The 26,304-nt window shown below is 42.8% G+C and overlaps 1 protein-coding gene across 4 annotated transcripts in view; it reads left to right on the top strand.

The window, feature by feature from the left end:
* Positions 1-26,304, top strand: part of LOC122563891 (coiled-coil domain-containing protein 192-like) — a 121,816-nt gene that overhangs the window by 4,177 nt on the left and 91,335 nt on the right. For 3 of the 4 annotated variants that reach the window (XR_006315769.1, XM_043718115.1, XM_043718102.1), the window contains exons 1-2: positions 23,085-23,242; positions 23,406-23,460. The exons of the other annotated variant lie outside the window; for it this stretch is intronic. Coding sequence is in view for 2 of the 3 variants with exons in the window: in XM_043718115.1 (XP_043574050.1) it covers positions 23,145-23,242; positions 23,406-23,460 (153 nt within the window). In the remaining variant the exon portion in view is untranslated. Of the gene's footprint in view, positions 1-23,084; positions 23,243-23,405; positions 23,461-26,304 lie in introns of those variants that run through there. 4 annotated transcript variants of the gene reach the window in all.

Raw genomic sequence — 26,304 nt, 5'->3', positions numbered from 1 at the left:
GTATTTTTATATAGTAACATTGGGATTTCAAAGTTGTTTGGAGATTGTGAACCTCAAACATCCGCTCTGTAAGACCAGCAGGATTAGTTTAGGAAAGAAATCTCTTGTGTTTCATCAGAAACATCAATCAGGTTAAATATGCTTGGAGGCTGGAATATGTTTAACATTCAATACAGATTGAAGTTGTGATCATTTGTCCAAACCTACACCCTGTCAAAGGGCTCTTGTAGCTGAGTAATAGTGTCTATCTCTGAACCAGGAGGCCCAGGTTCAAGTCTCACCTGCTCCACAGGCATATTATGTCCATGAACATGTTGATTAGAAAATATCTACGCAGTCGACAAGACACATAGTGCAGTTGCTATATTACCACACTGCAAATCCGAGGATGTGAGGTTAAATCCCTTTGTGACAGTTGGAAACTGTCAAATTGTAAAACTCAACTGTTCCATTAATATAGGTGGAGGGACAGGTAATGTGGAGGAAAGGGGGAGACTGCAGAAAAAATTGGATAGGCTAGGAGCATGCCCAAAGATGGAATATAATGTGGACAGTCTGTAGGTATGAAGAATAGAGGCATTGACTAATTTCTAAGCAGGGAAAGGCTTTGAAAATCTGAAGCACAGAGAGACTTTGGAGTTCAAAGTTTGTGAGAAGATTTGTAGCTCGGGTGCTCGTTGTTGTGGTTCTGTTCGCCGAGCTGGGAATTTGTGTTGCAGATGTTTCGTCCCCTGTCTAGGTGACATCCTCAGTGCTTGGGAGCCTCCTGTGAAGCGCTTCTGTGATCTTTCCTCCGGCATTTGTAGTGGTTTGAATCTGCCGCTTCCGGTTGTCAGTTCCAGCTGTCCGTTGCAGTGGCCGGTATATTGGGTCCAGGTCGATGTGCTTATTGATTGAATCTGTGGATGAATGCCATGCCTCTAGGAATTCCCTGGCTGTTCTCTGTTTGGCTTGTCCTATAATAGTAATGTTGTCCCAATTCAAACCACTACAAATGCCGGAGGAAAGATCATAGAAGCACTTCACAGGAGGCTCCCAAGCACTGAGGATGTCACCTAGACAGGGGGCGAAACGTCTGCAACACAAATTCCCAGCTCGTTGAACAGAACCACAACAACAGACTTTGGAGTCCTAGTTCAGGATTCTCTTAAGGTTAATGTTCAGGTTCAGTTGGCAAATGCTTGTTAGGAAGGCAAATGTAATGTTAGCATTAGTTTTAGGAGGGCTAGAATAGAAGAGTAGAGATTTACTGCTGAGGCTGTATAAGGCTCTGGTCAGATTGCATTTGGAATACCCTAAGCAGTTTTAGGACCTGTATCTAAGGAAGGATGTGTTGGCATTGGATTCAGAGGAGATTCACAAGAATGATCCTGGGGATAAAGGCTAGTCATATCAGGAATGGTTTGGGATTCTGACTCTGTACTTGATGGAGTTTAGAAGGATGAGGGGGCATCTGATTAAAGCTTACAGAATACTGAGAGGCCTGAATAGAGTGGACGTGGAGAAGATGTTTCCACTATAAGGGGAGGCTAGGATCCAAGGGCACAACCTCAGAGTGCTTTGGAACTAAGATGAGGAGGAATTTCTTCAGACAGAGGGTGGTTAATCTGTGGAACTCAATACCACAGAAAGCTGTGGAGGTGATGTCATTGAGTGCATATAAGACAGAGATTGATAGGTTCTTGATTAGTGACGGGATCAAGGGTTATGAGGAGTAGGCAAGAGGATGTGGTTAAGAAATATGGAGAGGCAACGGCTGAGTGGTATTATTGCTGGATTGCTAATCCAGACACCCAGGTAATATTCTGGGGAACTGGGTTCAAGTCCTGCCATGGCAGGTGGTGGAATTTGAATTCAATAAATGCCTGGGATTAAGAGTCTAATGATGATCCTGAATCCATTGTCAATTGTTGGAAAAACCCATCTGGTTCATTAATGTCCTTTGGAAAAGGAAACTGCCATTCTGGTCTGGCCAGGTAATATGTTTAAATCTTAACTGCCCTCTGGTCAATTAGGGATGGGTAATAAATACTGGCCAAGCTAGAGACACCCACATCCTAGGAGTGAATAAATGGAAAAAAATCAGCGATGATCGAATGTGGAATGTCCTCTATGGGCCAAATGGTCTAATTCTGCTCCTATACCTTATGGTCATTCCCCCAATGGTCCTCAACATTTCTTGTCTTTAAGCACATATTAAATTGCAATTTTAAATTTCCTATTCAATCCACTTTTCTGGGAGTGCATTACGGATCTTATGGATCCTACCCTAATTCTAACCTTCACTCTAACCTTCACTCTAACCCTAATTCTAACCTTCACTCTAACCTTCACTCTAACCCTAGCTCTAACCTTCACTCTAACCTTCACTCTAACCTTCACTCTAACCTGTGTGAAAAGTAACCAAATTTTCTCATTGCTTATTTTACCAATCATTTTAATTCCTTGCATGCCTACTCACTTGTTTGAAGAAATAATGTCTTCCGATTTTCTTAATCTGACTCTTTTATATTTTTGAATCACTGTTATAGCTCGCCCTTGATCCTTCTCTACTCTCAGGATAACAATCCCAACTTCTCAAATTATTCCAAATAACTGAAGTCTCTTGTCCCTGATATCACCAGCAAACCTCCTCTGCAGCTATACCTTTCCAAAGTCTGATGTATTTACTGAACAGTGGACCAGAATTATATAGTATACCAGCTGAGGCCCAGCTAGTAATTTGTAAAAGTTTGCATAACTTCTCATTGTTGTATTCAATGTACCTGGTGACAAAACCAAATATACCAGACACTTTCTTACATCTTTATCAATGTCTTCCCACCTTCTGAGATTTGAAGTCCCTCTGTTCTTGCACTCCTTCAAAAGAGAATTCCATAAGATTATGTTTAGCCCTTCTTCGTTCTCCCTAAAATGTATCACCTCCCATTTATTTGTACAGCTTTGCATTTATCATATGTCTCCCCCTACAAACAGTCTGTCTATGTTGTCCTGAATTCTGCTATTATGTTCCTTATTATTTACTACATTTCCAAGATTTTCATTGTCTGTACATTTAAACATTGCCTTCCTATACCCAAGTCTACGTCATTTCTCGACTACAGGTAAAACACCTTTTGCATCATCTGAAGAGAAGTCAGATCTGGTGAAACTTTTAGCAAGTATACAACAAAATAAAACAGTAAATGTTTTACATCACACTACATCCCAAATACTGTATAAAGACAAAGTTTCAAATAACGTGGAAGAGAAATTAAGAATAAACAAGGAATTATTTCCAGGATATGCATGGAATAAAGTCTGTGCATTACATTGGGATGAGGAAACCTTTGCTTTTCTATCTGCATTACCTTCTCATCAGCCCTGTACCCTGGTAAGCGTCCTTTGAAGTCTTTGCATTTAGTTCCTGATAACTGACACAGATCCACAGTTTTCCATCTTTCTTTCACAAGAAGATCATGGGTGAAACATTTAGACTTGATGACTCTCAGACTCAAAGCCTTCTGCAGGTAGTCCCAGACTTCTTCCCTGTCCAATGGTAAGCAATCTTTATTTTATGGCCATCTTTAGTCAGAGTCCAGTGGTTTACCAGATCACAATGCCCAATATTACATAAGAATATAAGAACTAAGAGCAAGAATAGTCCATCTGACCCATTGAGCCTCCTCTGCCATTCAATAAGGTCATGGCTGATCTTTTTGTGGACTCAGCTCCAGAATAATGTTGCCAACATTTTTACTGAAAATCATCTTGTACTTGCAATTTGGAGATGATGGTATTGGACAGGGGTGTTCAAAGTTAAAAATGACACAACACCAGGTTATAGTCCAACAGGTTTAATTGGAAGCACGAGCTTTCGGAGTGACGCTCCTTCATCAGGGAGTTGTGATGCCATCTGATGAAGGAGCAATGCTCTGAAAGCTAGTGCTTCAAATTAAACCTGTTGGACTATAACCTGGTATTGTGTGATTTTTAATCTTGTACTTGGTGGGAGTGTAAGTAAGCTGTCTCCCATGGGTCTCTTCTAACTCACCAATGTTCAACTTTGAAATGAGGTATGAGATGTTTCCTCCAGTTGTCCATTTTCAATTATATTAGCAGAGTTAAGGCAACCTATGGGCATTTTTGGTTGGAGGTAGACATCTTTGTTGTCGAAATTGATGATTGAATGGTGCCCTACTTTTTCTCCTACTGTGAGGAGGACATCTCCCAGAGTTACACCAAGTGGGATATTCACTACATGTGACGTGTGACATTGTAGCAAAGTCTGATGTTGAGCAGTTAGAGACATCTGGCCTGAGCTTTCAAGAACAGTGATGGTGTGGGCAGGTAAAAGAACAGCCCAGTTTCCTCCTACTTGAACAGTTGTAGTGTTCCGTACAGAGTAATATATCTTGAGCACACAAAGTAAGGCCAAAGACTTGTGTCCCCTGCCAATGTGCTGCTTACAACAGTCACCATCCAAGCTTTTTGAGAACACCCGGATATCTCTTAATATGTCCGACACCAACACCAAAGCTGTTCTAAATTTCCTTGCTTCAACTGGAGGATCAATTGGGTCACAAACTATCAGACGCCCCAGGCTATAAAAGGTATGACTGAGTACAGATATGATGAGGAGTTGGATGGGGGAGACAAAGTTAAAAATCACACAACATCAGGTTATAGTATAACAGGTTTATTTGGAAGTACAAGCTTTTGGAACACTGTTCCTTCGTCAGGTAGCTAGTGGAGTAGGATCATAGGACACAGAATTTCTAGCAAAAGATCATCGTGTCATAGATTGCTGTTAAGTCTTTCATCTTTCAGAATGGGTTGCGGGTTTAGATTCATTAATATATAAATCGTAGAACTTTTTTCAAGTCACATTCCCAAGGTAACTTAAGGTTTTATTAAAAAAGTGACATCTCAGCTCAGACATGCATTAAAGGTGTGAGGTTAGAGTCTCAGGCAGTATCCGAGGAGCAGGAGAATCGACGTGTCGGGCATAAGCCCTTCATCAGAAAGAGCACCACACTCTTGACTCTGATCTTCAGCATCTGCAGTCCTCACTTTCTCCTGAGGTTAGAGTCTGTTTGTATCCCAATCTTGAGTCAGACTGGTTCTATTTCCAAAGTAGGAATTTATAAAATGTCATATGGATTATAAAATATATTGACTGCCTACAGATTGTGTGCTTTTTGAACAAAATAGAATATATCTGCAAATACAATAATGCAAATGCAAATTCACCCCATATGCTTATATGTCTGTATGCATGCATATGAGGGGGAGAGTGAGTGAGAGAGAATGAGTGTGTTTGTGTGCGCGCATACATGTGGGGGAGAGAGGGAGAGAGTATATGTGTTTGTGTGTGTGTGTGTATGTGTGTTGGACTGACCTGTAGTGTAACATGAACCCAAGGTCCCTGTGAGGTCATCCTCATGGGTACAGAACTTGGCTATCAGCCTCTGCTCAGCCACTCTGCGTTGTTGCATATTCCAAAGTCTGTCTTGGAGGATGGTCACCCGAAAATGGCCTCTCAGATAGGGAGTACACAATATAGCTATGATAGAGGATGTTCAACCCCTGAACAATGGGGACCTGGATGAGAGAAGGGACATCAATGAGTATCTGTGACAGTTACTTATGGAAAAACTGGCAAGGAACAGTTGATACCTCCACTCTTGTATCAAATGGAGTAGTAGTATCACTTCTACTTTGTCAAATTTCATGCTCATTGCAGGACAAATCCCTATCATTTTACACAAGACTGAAACTCTTCCTGAAGGAACATAATTCCCACCCCACTGGGCTCTCAGTGGGTGATCCAACTCATTTAACACCTGGGGAGAAGAGGAGGCTACAGCCCTTACCTCTTATTCCATTAACATGGTCTCGAGTAGAAGCTGACTGTTAACAACCTGTCTGATCCTGGCCTGGGATTTGAACTTGGTAGCCTCCTTATCACAGACTGGTACTTCCGGATTGACATCATCACCTATCGCTGGCCCTGCCTCAGTCCATCTGCAGCTAAGGTCACTGCGCATGCCTTTGTCACATCTCAACTCAGGTATTCCAAATCTCTCCATTGCTATGTTCCAAAAATGTCAGGCTATCTAAAACATGTGCAAAGCCACAAAGCACAGGTAACCAGAGACTGGATGTGTGTGAGTACTGCACAATATAGTCAAGTGAAGATTCAAGAAATATCTACAGTGGAGCACTGTGGATTGTGATTTTAAGTCTGCTTTCAGGAAGAGAAGAATTTTTGGAGAGAAGTTGATGTATTTACTGTCTGGTGTTTTTCAAGATATGTTACAATAAATGAGATTTCCGTAGGGTTCACTCTCACATCACTAACTGCTCATTTCCAACTGATTGCAGGGCAGCCTGGAGTAGTGGTGAGTGTCCCCTCATCTCAAAAGGGGCTTAGGCAAGTCAGTCAACTCATGACAGAGATATTGGATGAAACAATGCAGGTCTGGGATGACAAAAATAATGCAGAAGGGAGGTGATGGTCTAGTGGTAGTTTGGCTGGCCTATTATTTCAGAGACCCAGACAATGTTCTGGGGACCCAGGTTCCAGAGCCACTATAGCAGATAGTAGAAATTGAATTCAGTAACCTCTTATGCTCACATCCAAACGTTGACAAGCACCGACAGCAGAATAAAGGTGAATAAGCTCTTAAATTTGCAAACAGTCATGTCCCAGCCATTTCTTATTATCATTAAGCTTTGACAAAAAGGGCACCTAAGAATCACAGGTGAACTAATGGCTGTTGGATCATTTTACATTCAGCCATGCAGCAGCATTCACAGGACCATATGAAAGTTAAAGACAACAAACATGAAACTAATATACAAGATGTTCATTCCAAGGTTGTTGGGATGTATGGCATTCGGATGGGTATATGATTAGGAAGGGTTTGGAGGGATATAGGCCGGGTGCTAACAGGTGGAACTAGATTGGATTAGGATATCTGGTTGGCATGCTGTACATATCTGTGACTCTATGACCATGCTGTACATATCTGTGACTCTATGACTCTAATAAAAACCTGGAATTAACAATGAACATGAGTGTTGTGAAATGTCAGAAAAACTCATTACATTCACTAATGTCCTTTAGGGAGGGAAATCGGCCATCCTTACCTGGTCTGGCTGACGTGTGACTCCAGACCCACAGCAATGGGGTTGACTCTAAACTCCCCTCTGGGCAATTAGGGATGGGCAATAAATGCTGGCCCAGCCAGTGATGTGTAACATGCTGGAAGCAAATGCAAAAGAAAGGCCAAACAACTTACAATGTGTATTGGACTAAAATTTGGAGAGATCAGAAAATAGTGCAAACACACAGTCTAAAAATGTCTACCCAACTGCACCGATATCAAATTTGTCCCTAATACTGGAATAGTTGGTACATTATAATTTGGGAATATAAGATGGCTCTCATAAACAAACTAATTCTTGGTTATGGTGCATTATTGATAGCATGAATAGAAATAAAATGGCCCTCAGATGGTCTGATTCTACTGGCTGAAGCAGAAAGTGAGCAACAGATGGCAGCAGTGGTTTTCCACTGAGAATATTTATCTTACTGAATAAACTCAATATTCCTGTTGTCTCTTTTGCACTTAGAGTATTCTGCCTTCATTTTTCGCAGATTTCACACAATCTCATTCTTTCAATTTCTGGGCTAAATGTATTTTTTGACTCAGTGTGGTTGGTTTCTCTAAGATCTCCTCTCAACCATTTACTCCTCAACTTAAACTTATGTCCTACAGGAAGGAAGTGTGTTGTGGTTGTCAGTAAGTCTCAATTAATGTCCAAAGATGTGTAGGTTAGATGGAATCACACAAAGTGTCCAGGGATGTGCAGTCTAGGTGGGTTAGCCATGGGAACATGAGGGTTACAGGGATAAGGTCGGGAAGTGTATCTGGATGAGATGCTTTTTGGAGGGTCAGTATAGACACGATGGGCTGAATGGCCTGCTTCCACATTGTAAGGGTTCTGTGAAAACTCAGAGGAGACGGGCTGTGTTCAGAGAATGCCAGAACAGTAAGTTTAGGAAAAGCTTGCAAGATTAACCTAGGGGCTTGGAAATGAAAAGTCAATCGGAGACAGAATGGTTTTTCTGGAGGGATTATAGCTGCAAGGCTTGGCAGGATTTCTTGCTGTAACTTATGAAACATGCAGCATTATTGAAGTATCCCACCTAGATAGCATGAGCCACTGCCAATTCTGACTCTGTCTTACCACATGCATACCCAGAACAACTCACCACCCAGTGGATATCCTGGAATTCATCGACATCCCTTGAATCTGTGCTATCGTGCACTCAGACCATTACTACCAGGAGTTGCCCGGTAGGTTCCTGGGATTAGCCCTGGACATGGCAGGTAAGGATATTGGCATCGTGTTTGAGGGCAGGAATCTGGAGGTCCTGCTGGACCAGCTGGTGTACTCATGGGACTTCCTCATACCTCAGCATCAACAACGAAGGCCATTACCACCAAATGTCCAGCCTGCTCTGAGGTGGGCTCTGGGTTACAGCAGGTTCAGCCATCTTGAGGAAAGCCCAATACTGTAGGAGGAAGATCTGTAACTTTCTCCATCCCACCAGTGTAAGTGCCACCACCTTCTCTCTGATATCTCACACTCTCTCTCTGCTACAGCACCCATCTCCCACCAAGCTAATGCTCTATCATTCTCAACCTTACTTCACCAGCTATTCCCCCTTAAACCCTAACTATACTAATTCCATATGCTCTCTGCATTGCCTAATCACTCGTTTGGGACACCTCCTTAGCTTCACCACAAGTAACAGCTGTACCATGTATTTCCATCTCCTGAAATACCTGCCACCCTCTCAGTCCGTACCCACAATAGAGAAGAAGGAGTCAAGATGAGTGATGGTCTGTCTAACATTCAGTTCCTCACCCTTAAATGGAAGGCATTTTGTCTCCGATTGACTTTTCATTTCCAAGCCCCTAGGTTAATCTTGCAAGCTTTTCCTAAACTTACTGTTCTGGCATTCTCTGAACACAGCCTGTCTCCTCTGAGTTGTCACGGAATCCTTACAATGTGGAAGCAGGTCATTCAGCCCATCATGTCTATATTGACCCTCCAAAGAGCATCCCATCCAGATACACTTCCCTACCCTATCCCTGTAACCCTGCATGTTCCCATGGCTAACCTATCTAGCCTTCACATCCCTGGACACTTTGGTGATTCCATCTAACCTGCACATCTTTGGACATTAATTGAGACTTACTGACAACCACAACATACTTCCTTCCTGTAGGACATAAGTTTAAGTTGAGGAGTAAATGTTTGAGAGGAGATCTGAGAAAAACTCTTTTCAGCCAGAAGGTGGTAGAATGATTGAGGTACACTCACAATGTTTAACAAGCATCTGGATGAGACTGAGAATGTTAGGGTATGGTGGGCTCTGGATTAAGGGCAGGTAAATGGAATTATGTAGCTTGGTGTATGTTGGTCAGCAAAGACCTGGTGGGCCAAAGAGCTTGTTTCTATGTTGTTTTACTCTGACTCTTTATTGTGAGCAATAAATGGCAAGTCAATACAGAAATAATATGGTATCTCTGGCTGAAGTGGAAAGTTGCAAATTTTAAGGCCAGACAACATCCATGGGTTCAGAGTCAGTGAACGCTAAGACAGTGAGGGGAGAACCCAGCAATACAGCCTGGTCCAGTCCAGGAGCTGGCTGTGTGTCCCTGAATATAAAATGTCCTTGCTGTCGCATCACAATGATAGTTGCTGATGCAGCCTTAGGTGAGGCACTGAAGTGCAGAAGTGTCCTACAAGTAGATTGGAAATGTGCCAAAAAGATTCTTATAAGCTGGCACACATTATATGCCACTGTCTGTGGGCATGGTAACCATGGTTCATTCCCCGAGATGTTGGTGCCCCATGTCCAATATGGAACAAGCTGAATTTGATAAGCACCTGCTCTAGTTTCTAGGTGTCCAGTTTGTTTGACCATTTTGATACGATAGAAAGCTGAATATCAATGGGGCGTGATGAGCAGTTAGCAAGGTGTTTAACAAGTAATAATCCCCTGCGTTTGGCAACTTTCCGCTGCTTAATGAGAAACTCATCACACCACTTGTCAAAAAGCATAATAGTTGGAGTAAGACCCTCCTGATATCAGACTCTGTCTTGATGAGGTTCTCACCCAATTCTGCTACAAATCTCACCGTAACATATGTCACTTGGACTCCTGTATGGTTCCTCCCAATGCTTTCTGCATGATAAGGCTGGTTCCTGACCAAGAGTGTGTCACACTCCAGGGGTTTCATTATTAGGTGCAATATTATCTATTAATGCTATACTAATTACATAGACAGATGAGATGAGATTCAATTCCCAGTCTAAATTTGTAGATTTTACTTAATTATTGTCTAGGTGTGTACATTCATCAATTGGTGTCTGGTCTAATGAGCACTGTCCCAAATTATTTAATAATGTTCAGGCAGATGCTGAAAGCCTCCACATGCTTTTAATGGTCGCAAGAAATAGAGAGACAGCAAGTATTAATAGTAGAACAGTGAAATAGCAATTCCACATACATCTAGCTTGGAGGTTTAATAATTTAATAACTTAAATTCTAACTTAATCCCCCTTCTTTGTAATTAACTGTGGATTTCATAATGCAATGTTTGCAGCAACAAAATTTAATTTGGCGTCAATCTTTCTTCTTAGTAGGTTTAAACCACTAATATAGTCAAGCCTAACAAAAATTGAATGCTGTACTATCAGAGGTGTCTTTCAGGTGAAATGTTTAATTAAGGCCCTGCCTGCTCTTTCAAGTAGATATAAAAGACTCCCGCAGCCATATTCAAAGAATAACAGGATCATTCCTGCCATTGTCTTTGGCAATGTTTATATAATACCTGAAACAGATCAGTTGTTTCATTGTTGATGTGGGAGCTTGTGCTGTTTTTATTTAATTTACACGAATGGCTACATGCCATATCTCATGGACGGCAAGTTGTTTGGGGGATCGTAAGGTTGCTTTTTCAAAGCAATCCTTTGTTGCTGTCTTTAGTTTGTGTTGATGAATTCTAAAAAAAAAAATTTCCTACAATTTGCATTTTAAACAGCTTTGCTTGTGCAATTTAAAGTAATTATTCAAAGCAGAATCTTTAATTTTAAAAGAAATAACGATTGACTGAATGACTGGCATCAAATTAATTTTGATAGTTCAGTTCGCTGAGTACCTTGATTCAAATTGGTTTTCTTTTCTTAATTCCCTGAAAAATGGAAATGACTTTATTTATTAAAATTTGTGGGGTATTGTTTTGCTTTTATGTGAGAATATACTTTTTAGTTCTTTGAAATAATTCAGAAGTTAAACACTTAATCTAAATATGACTTTTAACCTAAGTTTATTTTAAAAGAAAGAAAGCAAAAAAATGGATTTCAGATTCATACCTCAGTAAAATATTGACTGTTGAAAGCTTTTGGCTCATCTGATGTGAAATGCCCTGACTGACTGATAGCACAGATATAAAATAAGACATAGAACTACAGATGCTGAAGATCTGAAACAAAAACAGAAATTTCTGGAGAAATTCAGCAGGTCTGGCAGCATCTGTAGAGAGAAAGTAGAGGAGATTTGGTGTTCAGTCATCCTTCCTCAGAAGGGTTTCTCCAGCAACTCCTATTATGACAGCACAGATGTGCCATTTCTGTATATGGAACATGTATTGGTAGTGGTCACTGGATGTTATGGTCTGGATTATCCAGCCCCAGAGGAGGCTCGAACAGTGGTGGGTGTGTGAACTTAATTGGGTGTGATGCAAAATGAGAAAATCTTTAGCAATTAAATTCTCCCCCCTCAGGCAGTGAGTCAACCTTCTTACCAGCTGAGATTGAGGTGTTTGCATGGATTAGCATTTCGTTGCTCTGGAAACAAGTTTCTCTTGAAGAGTCACAGAGTGGTAAAGGGGAGGGGCGAGGGTGTGCTGCAATCAGGCTTTGGGAGTGGGGTGGAGGGTGGGGATCAGGGGTGATGTAGGCTTTGTCCAGAGTGTCCTCTGCTGAGGGAAGGCCACGTCTTGTGATCAGCCTGGGGATATTGAGCAGTGAAGGGAATAGTCTCGTTCCAACAGCAGCTGGATGCAGCATTTTGGGATTTGGAAGCTGAGATTGGGGAAAATTCAGCTTTGTACAGGGTTCAAGGAATGTCAAGGTTCAGCTAGCCTCAATCAGCAGAGGGGTGAGGGGCGCTGGTGCTTAGATAGTGAGGGACACAAGGGCAAAATATGGAAATCAATGGCCAAATGTATAGTATTGGCATAAATAGGGCTGAAGGGGAGAATGAAGGGGACAAGGATAGTGCGTTGGTGAAGAAGGAATTGAATGGGCAGCACATTAGTGAGATCCCAAATCTTTAACCTGTGAAAGTCCCATCAGGGCCCAGAACTTCTTGCTTGGCTGTCCCATTTGATTTGCCATTTATCATACAACTAGGAAGGGATGGCCCAGTGGTATTATCACTGCACTGTTAATCTAGAGATCCGGGTTAATATTCTGTAGACCTGCACTCAAATCCAGCCACTGCAGATGGTGGAATTTGAATGCAATAAAAATATGAAATTAAACACAGTCTAACAATGACCATGATCCCATTGCCAATTGCTGGAAAAATCTATCTGGTTCACTAATGTCCTTTAGGGAAGGAAACTGCCATCCTTACCTGGTCTGGTCCACATGTGGCTCCAGACTCATAGCAATGTGGTTGACTCTTAACTCCCTCTGGGCAATTAGGGATGGGTAATAAATGCTGCCTAGCTAGTCACATCCTCATCCCATGACAGAATATAAAACATTACCTTGCTACAATACACTTAGGTATGAAATGAGCTGAAAAGCGTTTAATCATGTGAGTGAACATGCCGTAGGCCATGGCAAAGTGATGTCTAATGCCACTCTTTAGCTTCGAAGAGATAAATCCAAGCTATGTTCTATCATTTGGCAGGATCACATTGGCACAGTTAAGAGTCTCCCATATTCACTTGTAGCTGAGTATGCATTTGTGGTGTAATGGACACCTGTCCAACAGCCCCCTCTCCCAAATGGATTTATTTAAAGGGATAACTGCCATTTTCTAAGCAAGCTGCTTTTGGTTTACGTTTTGCTGATGGAGGGTTTGTGGAAGTACTGTTGGATATTGAGCAATTACTTGAAGGGGTTTGTGTGTGACTATGATCAAAAATTCTCTAGGTCAATATCTCAGTGACAGCCACAATGATCTTCATTCTGCAGCCACCATATGTATCTTGCATTACTGAACTGTTACATAGAATCAGAAGCTGGTTAGGCAACTGAGGATGCCTTCTACATACTTGGTACATAACTCTCGTCTACTTCCTGATCAGCATACCTATAGTTAGAGCCATGCCAGAACCAGCAAAGTGTCCTGACGATATAATTCTGCTGCCTGGGTCTATAGGGGATTCATGAGTACACACCAGTACATCCATCCATCTTTATCATGGCCTGGTGCCTTTTGCACATACCTGCTATCTTAAGCATGATCTTGCTATCAGGCATTCAAAAGAGGAATGGGATAAAGAAAATGAGAGGCGTGAGGGATTAGAGAGAATCAGTTGTGGGAGTGTTCCCCTAAGATATTATAATAATGCAACAGTTGTCCCATAACTCTCACCTTCCAATTCAATTGGTCTGTTGAATCAAAGTAAACACGTGGCAAATGTTTTAAAACAAAAGCTACCAGTTAAATATCATTCCCTGACAACTCTAACTAATAATATTTCCAATAATTGCTAAAATTAAATGTAAGTGGGATGCCATTGGGGATCAGTGCTAGAACTTTTTTTTCTAAACTCTGGTTTCCAGCATCTGCAGTCCTCACTTTTGCCAAGTTGATTTTAACCTTACTGCGAATCCTCTTGCAAGGATGCCTACCTTGAAGAAGTTTTCCTCTTCTCTTCACCAGAATCTCAGTAAGTCTCTCTCTCACTGCCACCCCCAGGTCATCTCCTTTGTCTTGAAGCTCTTCAACCATGTACTGAAACAGACTCGCTACCACAGCCCCCCATGACCTGTCCTACCTGCCAATCTCCCTTCCCACCTAACCGCTCCACCCTCCCCTCTGACCTATCACCTCCATCCCCACCCCCATTCACCTATTCCCCCATTTATCTCTCCACTCTGCAGGCACTCTGCCTGTATTCCTGTTGAAGGGCTTTTGCCCGAAACGTCGATTTTCCTGCTCCTCAGATGCTGTCTGACCTGCTGTGCTTTTCCAGCACCTCCCTGATCTAAACTCTGGTTTCCAGCAGCTGCAGTCCTCACTTTTGGCTAGAACTCTTTTGTTCAGTTGCAAACAAAGAAATATGAATTGTGAAACATTTTGAAAAAGTGAAATCATCATGTTATCCTGCCTGTATTTCCCCTTACTACAGAACATAATTGGTATAATTTACAACAACAGCTAGATGTCACAGACTTTCTTTATCTTCAGCTGTCAATTTTTGGATTAAAATCAAATGTGGCTTACGACAATGTGGGCAAAAAGGAAGTCTTAGAACACTGCCCATTGTCATGAAGATGAAAACAAGCCTGGAACTGTAATACTTTGTGAATTATAAAAGAGTTCTCATCAGCTGCTGGTTGCCAGCTGACATTCCAATTGTAATGTAATAAGAATGAATGTCACAAATGCTACCATCACTACTAGCCTGTTCCAGAGTACTTCAATTATCGCGTATGACACAAGGTAACCACAGGAAGTGTAGTGACAATGATTGTTATTGTCCTGAGAAGAGCATTTATGTGGATACTTAGAGCATCTTAATTATTGCTAATTGTAGCAGTAGGCGAAGCTTCCTGTTGTTTATTCTAGTAAACATTAGAGTTTGGAGTTTCCTTCATATTTGCTGCTACATACAGCAACGACTATGGCACAGATCTTCTGATTGAACTTAGCAACGAACATTCAGATGTTTTATGGTGTTGGTTTAGGGCTACTCTCAAGGTTGCATCCTGACTGGTAAGATGGAGATGGAGTATGGCTTCTGAGACCAGGTCTTAACCGCTCTGTTCACTTTTGTTTTTGTTTCTTTTTGTTGTTTCCTATCTTCTCACATTTTCTTTATCTCGTCGATTTAATTTTACTTACGCGTTGGTGAAGAGTTGAGTCGCAGCGGCAACGTTGGCAGCAAGTAGGCCCAGCAGCTAGACTCAAGTAGGCCCAGCAGCATGGACTCAAGTAGGCCCAGTAGCTAGACTCAAGTAGGCCCAGCAGCATGGACTCGAGTAGGCCCAGCAGCATGGGCTCAAGTAGGCCCAGCTGTGCAGACTTGAGTGGGGCCTGCAGCATGGATTCGAGTGGTCTCAGCAGTGTGGCTCAGTGGTTAGCACTGCTACCTCACAGCGGCAGGAACCCAGGTTCGATTCCAGCCTTGGGTGACTGTGTGGAGTTTGTACATTCTACCTATGCCTGTGTGGGTTCCTCTCACAGTCCAAAGATGTGCAGGTGAGGTGAATTGGCCATGCTAATTTTCTCATAGTGTTCAGGGATATGTGGGTTAGGTGCATTAGTCAGGGTTAAATATAGGGTTGGGGAAATGGGTCTGTGTGGACTTGTTGGGCCGAAGGGCCTGTTTCCACACTGTAGGGATTCTTATGATTCAGTTTCATAGAGCCGGCTGAGTCAAGTTAGGTGGCATCCACATTGGCGAGGGCCAGTGAGGACTCAGTGGTGAGAGTGTCAATGGAAGTGAGAGATGGAAGATGCACTTCAGAAATTCACCAAAGATCCTTAAACAGTATCTTCCAAACCCACTGAAGAGTGGGCAACTTTCATTCTAGTGGTGACTGTGATGGCAGAAGGGTCTCCTGGTCTGGACAGCAGGCCCCTGGCCCACAATAGATCACTTAACAAGAAGGACCGTAAAGTTGGACACCTTCTTCCTTCATTCTTCTGCCTTTGTATTCAGTGTTTTGATTTTGTTTCTGTCTTAAGATGTTGCCAGAGAGTAGCGACATGATATAAGATGTTTCACATTATTTTGCAACAAAATACACGTGACAACAAATAAATCAAATCAAAGCAAGCGTTTGGAACACATCTCTTGCATGGAAATGATGACCAACTCCTTGCAGTTTGAAGAATGGTTAGCAAGAGAAGCTTGACATCACCAAGGAAGATCATCTACAGCTGTCCCCAGGGAAAGCCAGCAGGATTTATTTGGAGCCAGCAGACAATGCTGAGGAGCACTAGGATAGGCAAATAAAATCACTCAGAAGTCAAGCTGCAAAGACATGCACAATGTAAAACAAGTTGGGTAGGGAAATATATATTAAAAACAGTATTAAAAGCTTATTTCATACCTTTTAATATCAAATACTGACAATGTTTTTTATTGATTTGTGCATTGCTGACTGGGCCAACAGTTATTGCTCAACCCTGGTTGCCCCGTGAGAAGGTGGAGGTGAGCTGCTTTGTTGTTTAACTGTAACCGCTGCAGTCCATCTACTGTAGGTAGACCCACAATGCCCTTAAGGAGGCAGATCTAGCAATTTGATGCAGCAGCAGTGAAGGATTGGCAATATATTTCCAAGTCAGGATGGTGATTGCCTTGGAGGGGAACTTGTAGATGGTAGTGTACCCTTGTATCTGCTTCTTTTTGGAGTTTTAACCTTGTATCTGCTGCCCTTGTCCTTCGAGATGGAAGTGGTTGTGGGTTTGGAAGATACTGTTTAAGGATCTTTGGTGAATTTCTGAAGTGCATCTTGCAGATGGTACACACTGCCACTACAGAATGTTTGAGGTGGTGGGAGTGAATGTTTCAGGATGTGGTGTCAATCAAGTGAGCGGCTTTAGTCTAGTTGGTGTCAAACTTACTGAGGGTTGTTGCAGTTGCACCCATCCAGGCCAATGGGGAGTATTCCAGCACACCCCTGACCTGAGCCCTGCAGATGGTGGACAGTCTTTGGGGAGTCAGGAGGTGAGTTACTTGCCACAGTGTTCCTGACCTGTTATTGTAGCCACTGTCTTTATACAGCAAATCCAGTTCTATTTCTGGTCAAAGGTAACCCCCTAAGATGTTGATAGCAGAGGATTCAGATGGTAGTGCCATTGAATGTCAAGGAATGATGGTTTGATTTTCTCTATTTGGATAGGTTCATTTGTCTGACACAAATATTCCTTGTCAACTTTCAGCACAAGCCTGGATATTGTCGAGATCTTGCTACAGTTGGACATCAGGAGACACAAATGGCGCTAAACAATGTGCAATCATCAATGAATATCCCCATTTCTGAGCTAATGATGGAGGAAAGGCAGTTGATGAAGCAGCTGATGATATTTATGTCTGGGACTCTACCCTGAAGAACTCCTGTAGAGATGTTCAAGAGCTGAGATGACTGAACTCCAACAACCAGAACCATTTTCCTATGTGGTAGGCATGACTCCAATGAGCATTGAGGTTTTCCAAGATTCCCAATGACTCCAGTTTGGCTAGGGCTCCTTGATGCCACCTTGATGTCAACACTGTCACTCTCACCTCACCTCTAGAATTCAACTGTTTTGTCCATGTTTGATTCAAAATCACAATGAGGTCAGGAGCTGAGTATGTCATTGCAAAGAAAATGTTATTTGATATCAAACTACTGATGACACCTCACTCATTTTACTCGCGATAGAAAATAGACTGATGGGGCGGTAATTGGCCATGGTTGTATTTGTCCTGTTTTTGTGTACAGGACATACCTGGGCAATTTTCCACACTGTCAACTACATGCTAGGGTTGTGGTTGCACTGGAAGAGCTTGCCTGGGCTGTCATATGTTCTTAGTACTACTGCAGGGATATTGTCAGGTCCCATCGCCTTTGCAGTATCCAGTGCCGACAGTCATTTCCTGATATCACATGGAGTGAATTGAACTGGCTGAAGACCACCATCTGGGATGCTGGCAATCTTTGGGAAAGTTTGTACTCACTCACTAAACCTGCCTGTATCATTAGTAGACATGTTGTCATCCTCACTATTTGTGGTCCCAACTATAGCAGTTGTACATTCATTTTTCTCATCTAAAAATGTAAACCACATCCAAACAAGGTCAGGTTTTTGTCAGAAAGATTGTCCAACTCACCCCAGATGATGGCATCTGATGTTATATTGTTATGTGGCAGGTATCACATTTAGTTTTATAAAGCTCATATGAAGCACCTTCCACATCTGGAGTGACAGAAGTGCAAATACAAACCCAGAGGGTTGCTAATCTATGGAATTCCCTGCCCAAGGAAGTCATTGAAGCGAGTTCAGTAATCGCCTTTAAAGCTAAGGTATATACTTTTTTGAAAAATAAAGGAATTAAGGGATATGGTGGGAGGGCAGGTCAGTGGAGCTGAGTCCATGAAAAGAGTAGCCATGATCTTACTGATTGGTGGAGCAGGCTCGAAGGACCGGACGGCCTACTCCTGCTCCTAGTTCTTATGTTCATGTTTTGTATCACTATAAGAAAAAAACACCGTGCTCTTATGCACAGTGTCATATTTTTCGCTACAAGTAGGTGTCTTTTCCCGAGGAAGGAGGATTTCAAGACTAGGGGTGAGAAAAGACAGATTTAAAAAAGACATGAGGGGCAAATTGTTTTTTACAGAGACTAGTTCATGTGTGGAATGAACTTTCTGAGCAAGTGGTGGATATGGGCACAGTTACAATGTTTAAAAGACACTTCGATAAGTACATGAATAGAAAAGGTTTGGAGGGATTTGGGCGAAGAGCAGGCAGGTGGGACTAGTTTGGTTTGGGGCTACAGTATGTTCGGCTTGGACTAGTTGGACTGAAGGGTCTGTTTCCATGCTGTATGACTCTATGTGGGTGTTGCTGGTTTAGCCAGCATTTATTGACCTTGCACAACCTTTGAAAAGGTGACAGTGAGCTGCCTTCTTCAATGACTACTGTCCTTGGGATGCAAGGCCACACACACTGTACTAGGAAGGGAGTTACCTTTGAGACTCATTGAGTTCCCATTTGTATTTATTCTATGTCCATGTTGCCTTCTTTAGTCATCCCCAATGTAGTAATGAGCACAGGCAAATATCATTCAGTCAGATTGGATATACCCTTTAAATCTGCAGCAATTCTGCTATTTCAAATCTGAAGAGATCCTGGGAATGATTCAGCCATGACAAAAATATGTCATTCTCCCACAAGATACACATACAAAGATAAATAACTTCAGTATTGCAGCAGCTCAAAATGTTGTCCGACTTTCTTTTAAAGAACATTAGCTCCTGTAAATTATGTTTAATTGCACATTTATGAGGCTCATTGCAATGAAATGCATTGCAAGCAGGTTGGTGGAAGCAGATTTAATAGTAACTTCCAAAAAAAGAATTTGACATATATTAAAAACAAAACACACTGGGCAAGGGGGAAAGATAAGGCAGTAAGACCATATGATATAGAATTAGAAATAGGCCATTCAGCCCATCAAGTCTGCTCCAATATTCAATGAACTCATTGCTGACCTGATAATCTTCAACTCCACTTTCCTGCCTATTTTTTTTTTAAATTCTTGATTTCCTTACTGATTAAAAATCTATCACAGCTTTGAATATACTTAATGACCACTCTCTGGGGTATAGAATTCCACAGATTTCACTAGCCTCTGAGAGAAGAAGTTTCTCCTCATCTCTGTTTTAAAGTGTCTTCAATTCCCGCCTCAGGCGACTGACTGTGTGGAGTTTGCACGTTCTCCCCGTGTCTGCGTGGGTTTCCTCCGGGTGCTCCGGTTTCCTCCCACAGTCACAAAGATGTGCAGGGCCAGGTGAATTGGCCATACTAAATTGCCCGTAGTGTTAGGTAAGGGGTAAATGTAGGGGTATGGGTGGGTTTCGTTTCGGCGGGTCGGTGTGGACTTGTTGGGCCGAAGGGCCTGTTTCCACACTGTAATGTAATCTAATCTAATCTAAACATGTGCCCCTTTATCCTGGGATTGTGTCCTCTGGTCCTAGAGTTTCCCACAAGGGGAAACAACCTTTCTACACCAATCCTGTCCAGTCCTCTTAGAATCTTATATGTTTCAATGAGGTCACTGCTCATAATTCTAAATTTCAATGAATACAAGGCCAATCTACTCAACTTCTCCTTCATACATGGTAACAGCCTTGTAAAATTTTTCTCAACTGCCTCCATTGTCAATCTATCTCTCCTTGAATAAGGGTCTCAAAAATGTTCACAGTGTTCTGGCTGTGGTGTGACTAGTGCCTTTTGTAGTTTTGATGAAACCTCCCCACATTTATACTTCACTCCCTTTAAAATAAATGTCAACTTTCCCTATTACGTGCTGACATTGGATGCTAGCTTTTGTGATCCAGGGACAAGGATTCCCTTGTTCTGCAGCTTTCTGCAAGCTTTCTCCATTTAAACAATAGCTGAAAATGTGTTGCTGGAAAAGCGCAGCAGGTCAGGCAGCATCCAGGGAACAGGAGAATCGACATTTCGGGCATAAGCCCAATTCCTGAAGAAGGGCTTATGCCCGAAATGTCGATTCTCCTATTCCCTGGATGCTGCCTGACCTGCTGCGCTTTTCCAGCAACACATTTTCAGCTCTGATCTCCAGCATCTGCAGACCTCACTTTCTCCATTTAAATAATATCCCAGTCCTCTATTCTCCCTGCTGAAGTGCATAATCTCACATTTTCCAACATTATATTCCATCTGCCAAGTTTTTGTCCAATCTCCTAATGCGTCTATATCCCCTCTCTGGAGACTCCTTGTGCTGTCCTCAGCACTTGCCTCTTGATTTAGTTTTGTCAGCTACAAACTTAGCAAAAGTACATTCACCTTCTTCATGCAAATCATTAATATATAATTGTAAATAAATGTGGCATCAGCACTGATCCCTGTTCCAACTATGTCCATCTTCTTTATATCTTCTATGTCTTCCTCTACCCTTGCTAATACATTACCTCCAACACCATGGGATTTTTTTCTCCCGTCGCCTGAGTGTATTACATGATTGAACACATTCTGAGAACCTAACTAAGTTACATTTCTTCCTTACCTGCTTGTTATCACCTCAAAAATATTCTAGGAACCAAATATTATTTTAGAGACTAAAGCACAGAGAGGCAGTATAAACCTGATTGACTTTAATGAGATTCTCAAAATCCAATCTAAATCCTTGTTCCTGTAGAATCATAGAATCCTTACAAAGTGAAAGAAGGCCATTCAGCCCATTGTGTCCACTCTGTCCCTCCGAAGACCATCCCATTCAGACCATGATCCTATAACCCTGCATTTCCAATGGTCAATCTACCTAACCCACATATCCCTCGACACAATGGGCAATTTAGCACAGCTTAATCTGCACATCTTTGGTCTGGGGGAGGAAACCAGAGCGCCTGGAGGAAACCCACAGACGTGGGGAGAATTACAAACTCCACAGAGACAGTTGCTTGAGGCTGGAATCAAGCCTGGGTCCCTGACACTATAAGGCAGCGACGCTAACCACTGAGCCACCATACTTCACAATGCTGTTATGACTGGAATGAAGTTTCATAATTACCAACAATTTACAGCCTCTGTGCTATAAGGGTCTGATTTTCTGATAATTCAAGAAGCAAGATGTAATAAATGGTATAAATGTAAAGGGAGTGCAGAAGCAGGAGAACTGTGTTATGTGCAGTCTTATGAAGAGATTGAACAGCTTAGACCTATACTCTCTGGTGTTTAAAAAAATGAGAAGAGATCAAACTGAGGGATAAAAGATGTGAGAGAGGATTGACAATGTGGACGTAGAAAGGATATTTCTTCATTTTAAGAAATCTGGAAACAGAAGTCACAGTTGTAGGGTAAGAGAGAGCAGATTTAAACAGACGAGGGGAAATTACTTCTCTCAAAAGGTTGTGAATCTGTGGAACTCAATACAGACCCTAGAGTGTAGGAGCAAATTATTGCAAACAACAAAAAATGCTGGAGATCACAGCGGGTCAGGCAGTATTGATGGAGAGAAAGTAAGTAACGTGTCGATTCTAGATGACTCAAAGGATGTTGTGAAACTTGAAAGGGTGCAGAAAAAAACTAGTAAGGATGTTGCCAGGGTTGGAGGGTTTGTGCTGTAGGGAGAGGCTGAACAGGCTGGGGCTGTTTTCCCTGCAGAGTTGGAGGCTGAGGGGTGACCTTATAGAGATTTATAAAATCATGAGGGACGTGGATAGGGTAAATAGACAAGGTCATTTTCCCTGGGGTGGGGGAGTCCAGAACTAGAGGGCATAGGTTTAGGGTGAGAGGGGAAAGATATAAAAGAGACCTAAGGGCAACTATTTCACGCAGAGGGTGATACGTGTATGGAATGGGCTGCCAGAGGATGTGGTGGAGGCTGGTACAATTGCAACATTTAAGAGGCATCTGGATAGGTATAAGAATAGGAAGGGTTCAGAGGGATATGGGCCGAGTGCTGGCAAGTGGGACTAGATGAGAATATCTGGTTGGCATGGATGAGTTGGATCAAAGGACCTGTTTCTGTGCTGTATATTTCTACAACTCTTCATCAGAGCTCTGTTAGCTTGCTTTCTTTGCTCTCTCTCTCTCTCTCCCTCCACGGATGCTGTCTGACCCGTTGTGTTTTCCAGCGATTTTTGTTTTCACCTCAGAGTGTGATGGGTGTTGAGACATTGAGTAAATTTAAAGAGAAAAGCAGATTTCTAGTCAGTAATGGGTTAAAAGATCATGGGGAGCGAGCAGGGGGAATGGAGCTGAGGTTAGATGAGATCAGACAGGGTGCTGCTGAGAGGCTGGGTGATGTACTGCTCGCTTTCTTTAATGTATATTGTTTGAAGTTATGCCAAGGGAATTTGCAACACAAATTCCCAGCTCGGCGAACAGAACCACAACAACAAAGGAACTTCCATCAGTGCTCTGGCTGAGCAAGGAAGTGCAGGATCCACTCGGAAGCTCCTCCTGCCAGAATACTGAGCCAACAGCGGGAAAGGGGGTAATGTTTCTGTGTCCCAGGAGGGCAGCCTCACCGCCCATCGATTGTAGCTTTACAATGATGTTGCTTAGCAACGCCGCTGTATCAATAAACAAGGGGAGCCCCCCCGGCGCGGGAGAAGCGGTTCAGACCTACAGCAGGGACCTCTCTCCCTGGGGTATGGGTCATGCAGCTAGTGCCAATGTTAGAATGATATCAGTGAAACCCGGCCTCAGCAAACCAGGGCCAGACACTGCTCACCTGCGGAAAGCCCCCAGGTACCGCATCCACACCTCACCCTCACCGAGTGGTCTATTGATGCGTGAATTGGGGGCTGCTCGCCACCAGTCTCTCTCTACGTCGTGTTTAACGCCGTTCGCAAAGTTGTTCTGCACAATTAGGGAAGGATCGTTGCTAACGCATTTCCTCTCCTATTTGCAGAATAGCACAAGCTAACAGCTGTACAAAGGGAGCTCCAAATTACATTGACGACTTGGTGAGGATATCAACTTTTTTTGTTGTTTTTTCTTTCCGTAAAACTGGCCGGTGGAGAAGCGGACTTAGGCCATTCGGCCCGTCGAGTCATCTCTCACCCAAACAAAAACAGAGGTTGCTGGGAAAGCTCAGCAAGTATGCAGAGAAATCAGAGTTAGCATTTCGAGTTCGGTGACCCTTCCTCAGAACTGACAGCAGCTAGGAAAATGTTGGTTTATGTGCTGAAGGTAGGGTGGGGGAAGGGGGAGTGTGCTCTGTCATTCCTGTCTCCACCTATCCCGACCTCACCACCCTGCCCCCGCCACCCCCTTTATCTACAGCTCCCCTTACACCCACCCCCCAGTCCTGAAGAAGGGTTACACCCGAAACGTAGACTTCTCCACCTCCTGATGCTGCCTGCCTTGCTGTGTTCCCCCAGCCTCCTGCCTGTCCCTCCTGATGCTGCCTGGCGTGATGTGTTCTTCCAGCCTCCTGCCAGTCTACCATCAATTCCAGCATCTGCAGTTTTTTTTTGTTTCTGTCATTTGAGTAGGACAAAGGTTTCTCAATCCCACTCTCCTGCCTTCTCCTTGTAGTCTTTCACCCTCTTACTAATCCTGAACCTGTCTGCCTCGATCTTAATACACTCAGTGCCTTGGCCTCCACAGTCCTCTAAGGCAATGAGTTCCACAGAGTCAGCACCCTCCACAACAGTTGGTTCAAGAAGATAGTTTTACAGAACAATTGGACCTATACTGACAGATTCCCCGCTGTAATCAGACTATGAACGTAACTCTCATTCACTTAAGTTGTTCTTTCTCTGCACCTTCTCTGTAGCTGTAACACTATATTCTGCACTCTTTTCTATTCCCTGATGTATTTATGTATGGTATGATTTGTCTGGTAGCACATAAGACAAGACTTTTAACAGTATTTTAGCATATGTGACAGTAATAAATCAAATCAAATATGATAGTTTCAGTCAATTGTGTTATGGTGAGGGAGAATAAACATTGTGCATTTATATAGCACCTTAATGTAGCAAACATCACAAGGTGTTTAAGAATGCCACAATCAAACTTTTAAAAACAAAGTGACATTGGGTCACAGAAGGAACCTCCAGATCAAAAAGAGATTTTAAGAAATCTGTGGGGGTGGCACGGTGGTTCAGTGGTTAGCACTGCTGCCTCACAACACCAGGGTCCCAGGTTTGATTCCAGCCTCGGACGACTGTCCGTGTGGAGTTTGCGCATTCTCCCTGTGTCTGCGTGGGTTTCCTTTGGGTGCTCCAAGGATGTGCAGGTCAGGTGAATTGACCATGCTAAATTGCCCATAGTGTTAGGTGCATTAGTCAGAGGGAAATGGGTCTGGGTGGGTTACTCTTCAGAGGCGGTGTGGAGTTGTTGGGCCGAAGGGCCTGTTTCCACACTGTAGGGAATCTAATCAAACATAATAAGGACAGGTAGGAAGGTAAACAAGGATATGGAGAGAATTCCATAGGTTTGCGCCCAGACATCTGAAGGTGCTGTCACCATTGGTGGACCAATTAAGATTAGTGCTGTCCAAATTTTCAAAATTGGAGTGCAATGATCTCAGATGTTTGTAAGGCGGGGGAAATTACAATGTAAGGGAGGGGTGAAAGCATGGAGGCTCAGTGGTTAGCACTGCTGTCTTTCAGTGCCATGGACCCAGGTTCATTTCCAGCCTTGGATAAGTGTGTGGAGTTTGTACATTCTCCTCCGTGTACTATAGTTGCTTTCCACATCCAAAGCTGTGCAGATTGTGTGGATTGACCATGCTAACTTGCCCATGGTGTCCAAGTTAGGGGGATTAACCATGAGAAATGTGGGGTTATGGAGATAGCGTGGGAGTTGGGTCTGGATGGGTGTCCCTCGGCGGTTCAATGCTTAAACCGATGGGCTGAATGACCTCTTTCTGCACTGTGGGGATCCTATGATTTAAAACGAGAACAGGGATTATGATATTGAGGTGTTGTCAGATTACTGGTCAGTGCAATTTAGCAGGCACAGGGATGACAGTTGTTCGGATTTAAAGGAAGGATAGGCTTGTGTTGAGCACAAGAGAACATGGCATGGACAATGGGATACTAGCCAGGACAATATTGGAGTGGTCAAACCCAGAAAAGCATGGAAGAGGGCTCCAGCAGCAAATAAATTGAGACTGGGTCAGAATCAAGTAATGTGATAGAAGGCAGTCTTGACAATGGAACAGATGTGATTTGAATATTATCTCCATGTCAAACACGGCACCAAGGTTCCTGATATTTTAGATCACAGGGGGTCAGGCAATATCCATGGAGAGAAAGTAAGCTTAACATTTTGAGTCTAGATGACTCTTCATCAGAGCTGATATCATCTATACTGGAAATGTTAGCTTGCTCTCTCTCCATGGATGCTCTTTAACCCTCTGTGATCACCAGCATTTGTTGTCTTCAGTACAGACTCCAACATCTGCAGTAATTTGCTCTTACAGATGTTCTGGTTCAGCTTTGGACAATTGCCAGGAAAAGTGACAGAAATAATGGGAAAGAAAGGAGATTGTGGTGGAAAGGAAAGCCAATTCTTCCCAATATTTGTCTGGGGCAAATTGCTGCCTATCAAATATCAGGCGTCAGACAAGTGGTGCATCAAATAGTGAAACAATGGAAGTGTCAAGAGGAGGTGTGCGATTAGTCCTGAATGACTCAGTATACAGCATATGTATAGATTCTGTTATTTGATGATGGCGCCACAGGTCAGTGTGTCATTAGAAATAATACAGGCCAAGGATAGGACTGAACTGGTCCTCACTCTGAACAACTTCTCTTTCCAATCCTCCCACTTCCTCCAAACCAAAGGAGTAGCCA

The sequence above is a fragment of the Chiloscyllium plagiosum genome, chromosome 2 (assembly GCF_004010195.1).
Source record: "Chiloscyllium plagiosum isolate BGI_BamShark_2017 chromosome 2, ASM401019v2, whole genome shotgun sequence".
NCBI lineage: Eukaryota > Metazoa > Chordata > Chondrichthyes > Orectolobiformes > Hemiscylliidae > Chiloscyllium > Chiloscyllium plagiosum.
This window is presented reverse-complemented; position numbering and strand designations above follow the sequence as displayed.